The 8208-nt window shown below is 47.7% G+C and overlaps 1 protein-coding gene across 5 annotated transcripts in view; it reads left to right on the top strand.

Moving 5' to 3' along the window:
- Positions 1-8208, top strand: part of NFATC2 (nuclear factor of activated T cells 2) — a 134691-nt gene that overhangs the window by 26881 nt on the left and 99602 nt on the right. For 2 of the 5 annotated variants that reach the window (XM_066587593.1, XM_066587594.1), the window contains exon 1: positions 4548-4920. The exons of the other annotated variants lie outside the window; for them this stretch is intronic. In XM_066587593.1, coding sequence (XP_066443690.1) covers positions 4797-4920 — 124 coding nt within the window. In that variant the 5' untranslated portion in view covers positions 4548-4796. Of the gene's footprint in view, positions 1-4547; positions 4921-8208 lie in introns of those variants that run through there. 5 annotated transcript variants of the gene reach the window in all.

Below are 8208 nucleotides of genomic sequence, written 5' to 3'. Positions count from 1 at the left end.
CTTTCCCATAGAAGTGAATGGAGCCGTAGTCACGGATTTGCACTGCTGTCTCCATCCTCTAGGTCAGTGGTGTCGAACCTATGGCACACGTGCCGGAGGCGGCACACAGAGCCCTCCCTGCTGGCACGCACCACCATTGGCCGCTCACCACTTCTGAATACCGGCAGGAGCCACGGCTTCCCTGCCGGCATTCACTCAGCTGCGCTGCTAGCAGCGCCGATCCCAGCGCACACCGTGACATCCGTGTGCAGCCAGGATCCTCCTTCCCAGAAGTCTTCTCTGTACTGGTGTACTATGTTGCCACCAGAAGTAAGGGGTGGCGACATACACCAGTCAATCAACTGATTCACGCCCCAGCTTCTGATTGGCTGGGGGTGGAGGACCACGGCAAGGCTGAGAGCGGCGGCGCTGGCACAGGTAGCACAGAGCCTGTCCATTGGCCCCGGCATACAGGACAGCGGTGAGGCTGGGAGCGCCAGGACAGAGGACAGCGCCGACCCAGGGAGCTGCAGAGGCTGATGCAAAGGAGCAGAGCGCACCACAACTGTGAGTGTGGGAGAAGATGGGATGTCACTATTACACTGGGGGCCACCGAGGGATGTCACTATTACACTGGGGGCCACCGAGGGATGTCACTATTACACTGGGGGCCACCGCGGGATGTCACTATTACTGCTGGGGCCACCGCGGGATGTCACTATTACCGCTGGGGCCACCGCGGGATGTCACTATTACCGCTGGGGCCACCGCGGGATGTCACTATTACCGCTGGGGCCACCGCGGGATGTCTCTGTTACAGGGGGGTATGCGCCGAGGGATGGCAGGGCTATTTCACAATAGACGGGGTGCAGATTTTGACTGCTTTTTGGATGTGGAGATGCTGCAGAATTCTCCCCAGTAATCCCCGCTGAGGATATTCTGCAGTATTTCTGGATCCAGAAAGCAGTTAAAATCTGCACCCGGTCTATTTTGAAGCGGCCCGGTCCTTTTTAGGACGATGGAGTAAAATCATACGTGGTGATAAGCCCCGCCCCCTGACGTGTTGGCACTTTGCGATAAATAAGTGAGGTTTGGGCACTCGGCCTCTAAAAGGTTCGCCATCACTGCTCTAGGTAGTGCCCCGTTATGGTGGAGGTTCCCCCCCTATCCAAATAACATCTGTGTGTGCTCGCTTACAAATAAACGCCCTACCATATTATTACCAGAACGCCACCTTCCAGTTAGGTTTTTTGTTTTTTTTTTGCATGTGAAAAATAAGAAACGGCGCGGATGTAAATAGCGGACACATCAAGCACACCGATGTGCAGACTACAACTAGCCAGTTTATTACGCACCAAAACTGAATTAATCTGCATAATAACCTGAAGCCTGATGCCGGGGTCACACGGGACGTTATTGCAGCAGAATGACCGCATCTAAAAACCGCGAGAATTCCACTGGAAAAGCGCAGCGTCAAAACCTGCGGATTTTTGAGCAGTACCGTCGCCAGCATTCCGCACCGCATGTCTGTTTTCATGCAGATTGGTCGCAGCGTGTCGACGGTATTTTTGCAAAATCTTGTCCACTTTGCTGACTAATCCCAGGATTAGGAGCCGTGGGCGGAAGTGCCGTGCAGAAATTCCACCCCATGTGAATCCAGCCTAAGGGCTCTTTCACACGAGCGTATATTGGCCGCAGTTTTCACGGTCGGCCGATATACGCTACAATGTGACGCATTTGATTCCAATTCATCAGATCACATGGCCTTATTCCTGCGACGTAAAAGCGCCCAGCCGGCCAATATAGCACCGGGCGTTCTTACGTCGGGCCCAAAAGATCATTCTGGAACTATCTTTTGGGCCGGAATACGTCGGCCGCTGCATGGGCTCCTATGGGAGCCAATGACATCAGCCGGAGAAGAGAGGTGGGAGGGAGTTTAGCAGCGTGACTTCTAAACTCCCTCCCTCTTCTCTCCCCTCCGGCTGATTCCAATGGGAGGAGGCGGAGCTAAGCACTGCCCAGCCCGCTCCTCCCATTGCTGGCTACTGACAAGGGAAGAGGAGGGGAGCTTAGCTCCGCCCCCTCCAATTGCAAACAGCCAGAGAGGAGGTGAGCCGGCGATGACAAGGGAAGGGGCGACTGCATGGTGGTCTCGGTGTATATGTGCCAGGGCCAATGCCGTCTGAACGGGCACACAAACGTTAGATTTGTGCGCCCGTTCACGAGCTTTTATGGCTCAGATGGTAGCGTATCTATAGCGTAGGGTAAAATGTTTTTTAAAAAAATGATGCTTCCCTTTCACTAAGCATCCTAACACAGCATACAGGGGCTCAAACCGCAGGCAGATCAGCTGGAATGTCAGTTTCGTACTTCGATATCTAATGTTCAATGCAGCTTTCAAAGATGGCGCTGTTGTGCTGCCTTCCCACAATGCCCCCACACCACAAGTAACACTGATAGCCCCCCACCTCCACTGGCGGCAACTAGTTGTCAGCCCCCCCGAGCCCACCCCCCTCCAGCAGCGCCACTAGTTGTCAGCACCCCAACTATTTACAATAGTCACAGCTTCCCTCCCTGTACAGACAGGATTACACTGAGATGAGACACCTATAACATAGGATCCACCATTCACAATAGTCACATCTCACCTTCCCTCTCTGCATAGGCAGGGTTATGCTGAGAGTATACAGATAACACAGCAACCACCATTCACAATAGTCACAGCTCACCTCCTCCACTTCCTGCACAGGCAGGATTACACTGAGAGAATACACCTATGTACAGATAACACAGCAGACACCATTCGGAATAGTCACAGCTCACATCCTCCCCTCCCTACACAGGCAGGATTATACTGAGAGGAGACGCCTATATAAAGATGTCACAGCAGACACCATTCAGAATAGTCACAGCTCACCTTCTCCCCTCCCTGCACAGGCAGGATTACAGTGAGAGAATACACCTATGTAAGATAACACAGCAGCTACCATTCACAATAGTCACAGCTCCCCTCCTCCCCTCCTTGCACATGCAGAATTACACTGAAAGGAGACACCTAGAACACAGGATCCACCATTCACAATAGTCACAGCTCACCTCCTTCCCTCCCTGTACAGATAGGATTACACTGAGGTGACACCTATATATAGATAACACAGGAGCCACCATTCACAATAGTCACAGCTCCCCTCCCTGCACAGGCAGAATTACACTGAAAGGAGACACCTAGAACACAGGATCCACCATTCACAATAGTCACAGCTCCCCTCCCTGCACAGGCAGGATTACACTGAGAGAACACACCTAAGTACAGATAACACAGCAGCCACTATTCAGAATAGTCATAGCTCACCTCCTACCCTCCCTGCACAGGCAGGATTACAGTGAGAGAATACACCTATGTACAGATAACAGCAGCTACCATTCACAATAGTCACAGCTTCCCTCTCAGCACAGACAGGATTACACAGAGTATACACCTATATACAGATAACACAACAGTCACAGCTCACCTCCTCCCCTCCCTGCACAGGCAGGATTACACTGAGAGAATACACCTATGTATGGATAACACAGCAGCTACCATTCACAATAGTCACAGCTCACCTCCTCCCCTCCCTGCACAGACAGGATTACACTGAATGGAGACACCTATAACACAGGATTTGCTGTTCACAATATTCACAGCTCACCTCCTCCCCTCCCTGCACAGACAGGATTACACTGAGGTGACACACCTATGTACAGATAACACAGCAGCCACTATTCAGAATAGTCACAGCTCACCCCCTCCCCTCCCTGCACAGGCATGATTACACTGGGTAGGTATGGTGGCTGGGTCAGTAATACTCTTACCCCCCACCCCCTGTGCGACAACATTTATACGCGCATGACTGAGGTTTGGAGAGTGTCCATACATGTCACTGTAATTTGCACTGTAAAACAATGACTTACTGGTTCCCCTTTGGGAAATTTAATTTTGTAGTATTCTATTCTAGACAAGAGATAGTAGAAAACGCAAACTAAAGTCTGCAGTTTGTACAGATTGGGGCATTCTCTCGTGTACTCCTGCTTTCTGCGCCGCCTTCTCACATCGATGCCTTATAGTGCGAATGAAGACTCTCCGGCTCCTCCGTGCCGTAATATCTGTTTAATCCTTTATGCTAAATACCCCCCTCATTTCCGGGAGCCGTTCTGTGCCTACAGTGTTGTGATCATTATGAGGTCATGTTCATTTTTGGGCTTTCAGTCTGTTGTATGTCCAGCATACCAGCGTGTGTGAAATGACCACCTTCATGGCCTCCCAGTGTGTTCTTGAGCGGCTTCTGCTGCTCTGATCCTCCAGCTTGCTGTGTGTTTATTGTGAAGGGGTTAGCAGACGACAAGTGTTGTTCCTGCTCTGTGCCGAGGGGCAGTGTCACAGTGACACGCTGGCTTCCCCAGTTGTGGCCGCAGGCACGCCTCCTCCGTAGCAGGTGTCTATTGAACAGGAAGTTGAGTACTCGCTATTTCTGTACTTCTGCCAATTTTACACACTTGTGATCTCTTGTCACCCGGCCGATCTGAACCGTGCCTGTCTTCCAGCCAGCCATCACATTTGGACACCTTGCCGGGACCTCTCCCATCCTACTCCATCTCCTGCAGCGGTGCCACATTTTTTTAAGGATCCTCCCAATGAGCTCCAGGAACATCAAGGCTTTGTTTTTCAAAGGATTAAAAGTTTTCTAGTGAATTTCTTAGCGGATCTAGGTTTTAGACGGGGGAGCCTCGGGATCCTTGCTTGTCTTGAGGATTCGTGCTGTGCTGTAAATATAGAGATGAGCTACACCGATCGAGCCCCAGATCCTGACCTCTTGGGTGATTGTGACCCTAAGGACAGCCTTGAAGATGAATTAGATTTCAACATCCTCTTTGACTATGAATGCCACAACCCTTTGGAAGGTTTGTAAATATACAGGCTAGATGGAAGGCTGTATATAGAAGATAAGATGATCTGGCGGTACATTGGGGCTTATTAACTAATACTGCCTTACAGTTCAGACAGTGAAAACCTAAAATACACCAGATTTATCACTGATTGATAAATCTGTTGAATTTTAAGACTGTCTGGTTTAAGTTTAGACTAAGTTGGCTAAGTTCACTTCAAAAATCGCTCTAAAATTGACCCTTTTTTGGACAAGTTGGAAAAACTTTCCAAAAGTGTTTAAAATGTGGCGCAAGCTTGTCATATTTTGAATAGTAAATAGGCATCATTATATCTAAAAAAGTATTTTGTAAGACTTGACTAAAGTTTCGTTTTTCGGTAGTTGCTTTAAGAGCGCAAATAGTATTTCCCTTGTGTTTTTTAGCTGTTTGCACACTATTGTGTACATTCATTAATCTGGGCTCTTATCGTCTGCTCTTGGCAGGTTTGCATCAGATCTCACATTTGTGCTAAAACAGCTAAGAAGTATTTGCTAGCAGGAGTGTTTTAGTCCAATTATCCTGTATTTCGCATGTCCGTGTTGTTATTGTTTGTGTGTCGTATTGGACATCATCAAAGGGATTTGCACTTTAGGAACATTATTAATGACATTTTTTTGGCATAAATTAACTCATCCTTGAAAGGTGTAGGGACGCTTTATTTCTGGAAGCGGATTATGTTCGGTAATTTTCCAAGTAACCCTGTGATGTAGGGGTTAAGGCATAGGAGTCGCCAAAGTTAGAATTTGCATGGCGCTCACCACGTGTTTACATTTCTAATTTTGCATGCATCTCGTTTGTATATTGAGCAAATATTTACATGTTTTGACAAGATAATACATTGATTTATTTAAGAAGAATAAACCACTGTGTGATGCAGGAGAACAGCAGCTGGGTGGCGGCTTTAACCCTTTGTATACTATACCACCAAGACTTCAGTAAAATCTATTTTAAAGTCGCTTACAAGGATGAATTGTGTTAACACATCTCCTCAATGTGAAGGAATATGATTTATCTATTAACCTTAAGGCCCAATGTCCACAGACGGATGTGAATTGCGGAATCCATGCGGATGATCCGCAGTTCAAGCCATCCATAGGGAAACATGGGCATCTGCACCTAAATTAAAGCATGCGGATTTGGGTTCGGAAATCAAATTGCAGCATGCTCCATTGCAGTGCAGTTCCTGCACAGATGGCTTCCATTGTCAATGGGAGCTGTTCGATCTGTGGCCCGTCCACAGCTGACACTGCAGACGGGCCTCGGATTTCGTGGGAAAGCTGTAGTCCGAAAAAAATGTACTGTGCATATGCATCGGCCAGCACTTCCACACGCAAGCGCAGTACAGAAAAAAGGAGACCCTGATAGGTAAGCAGGGTCGGGATCCGCTGCGGGCTCCCGCATGTAGAATCCGACCTGCGCATGGACATGAGGCCTTAGGCTGTCTTCACACTGGCATGAGAATCTCACAAGATTTGTGAGTTGTGAGATGCACAAATATGAAACCCATTCTTTTGAATGGGTTCATTCTCATTAGCAATGTTTTCCTGCATTGCGTTGCGATGCTATGCGGGAAACATATCGCAGCATGTCCTATCTTTTTACAAGATCGCGGGAGAACTCCACAATCCTCTGTCATGGCTGTGACAACTGCGGTGGGGATTCCCTTCATCCCTGAAGTGATACGAGGCTGTGTTCGCATGAAAATGCCTTGCATCCACAGGGTTTTCACATGGTGGGGAGCGCGATATCGGGCTGTACGTCACCCACGCAAGTATGGAGGAGCCTAAGGGCTTTTTCAGACGAAAATGTTTGCTTGAGTAAAATACGCACAAAATACAACCAATTGATTTCAATGGGTTCGTTCTAACTTCCATATTTTGCTTGTGTGGAAAAAAAATAGGGGCTGCTTTATTTTTCTGCTTTGAGCACTATGGACCTCGTTGAAGTCTATGGAAGGTACGCAAATGTACATACGAAAAAGAACACATCTGACCTCATTAGGCTAAATAGCCTTTTAAATCAGGGCGAGGGTGTTTTGTGCGCAAATATGAATACGCACAAAAAGCAAACTTCTTCCCCGTGCAAATACTTTGCGCTGAAGCGTACACAACTGCGCATTCGGTTATCTGAAGGAGCTATTAGGATATTTTCACGGATGGTGGAAAAATCCATTGTAGACATACCTGCACCAAGATCCACGTGCTTTAAAGTATGAATTTTGCCCTTTGCAAATCCGACCCAGTCCTGCAGCTTTTCACATGGTAGATGTGTGGATTTGCCTGGGGCTAATTTTCCCGCCACATGTGAATGTACCCTTAATAATAAGTGAAATATGTTCCCATTTTATAGTGTTACTGCATACGATTGTTGGGGTCTGAGCTTTGGGATTTATGTCGGTCACAAGTACTAAGGGACCGAGATCCTTTTGGCTTTTTCCTGTGCTGCTCTGCCCCAGACCACCTGCTGTACAGGGCAATACCAGGCACTTAAAGGGGTTGCCTTAGGACAGACAGGTGGTACCGCCAATGTCCGTTCAACCACATTACCACTAGAATCTAGCAGCATCCAAGGAACTCCTGATATCTTCTCTCTTTCCGGCAGCCACATGTTTGTCCGTTCCCTATGCCTGTAATTGGCTGACGGTGTGGCCGCTGGAGTAAACATAGTGAAGCAAATGGGGAACAAAATGGCGGAGCACTTTTTTTTTAGCCCCACTGCAACCCTTGTCTTATTGATTGACTGACTGTTTTACTGTTGCCAGAAGCTTTTACACAAGCGAATCATCGTATCCCAGCAATAAGTTTTGAGGTGCACATGACTTGGATTTTATAATATTACTGTAAACCAGGGTTTACCAAACAGGCATAAATCACAAGGCTTTTATGGCAAATTGGTCAGGTGGGAAAATAAAGTTAAAAACAATATATTTTGACTAAAGGAGCTTTTTATTGCATTATTTCAGAGTTCTGTCCTCCCACAAATATGTGCTCTGCAAATAATGAATAAGGTAAATGCAGACATGCGTCCTAATTGTGGTGACACCTTTGTGGCCGCTCTTCCACATAATGAAGACGGCTCTGCTAAAGGTCAAGCTGGCATTAGATCGCACAACTGTAGAACAGACGCTGATGGACTTGGCTGAATGGCAGACAAGCATAGTTTTCTCCGTATTAGGTCCTTGTTGAGAGGATCGTAATATGGAGCGAATGTCAATCTTTTGGGCTAATCACGCGGCCGTATTTTTATGGCTGTTTTACCAAAACG

The sequence above is a fragment of the Eleutherodactylus coqui genome, chromosome 13, assembly GCF_035609145.1.
Source record: "Eleutherodactylus coqui strain aEleCoq1 chromosome 13, aEleCoq1.hap1, whole genome shotgun sequence".
Lineage (NCBI taxonomy): Eukaryota > Metazoa > Chordata > Amphibia > Anura > Eleutherodactylidae > Eleutherodactylus > Eleutherodactylus coqui.
Note: the sequence above shows the minus strand (reverse complement) of the source record. Positions and strands in the feature narration are given on the sequence as shown.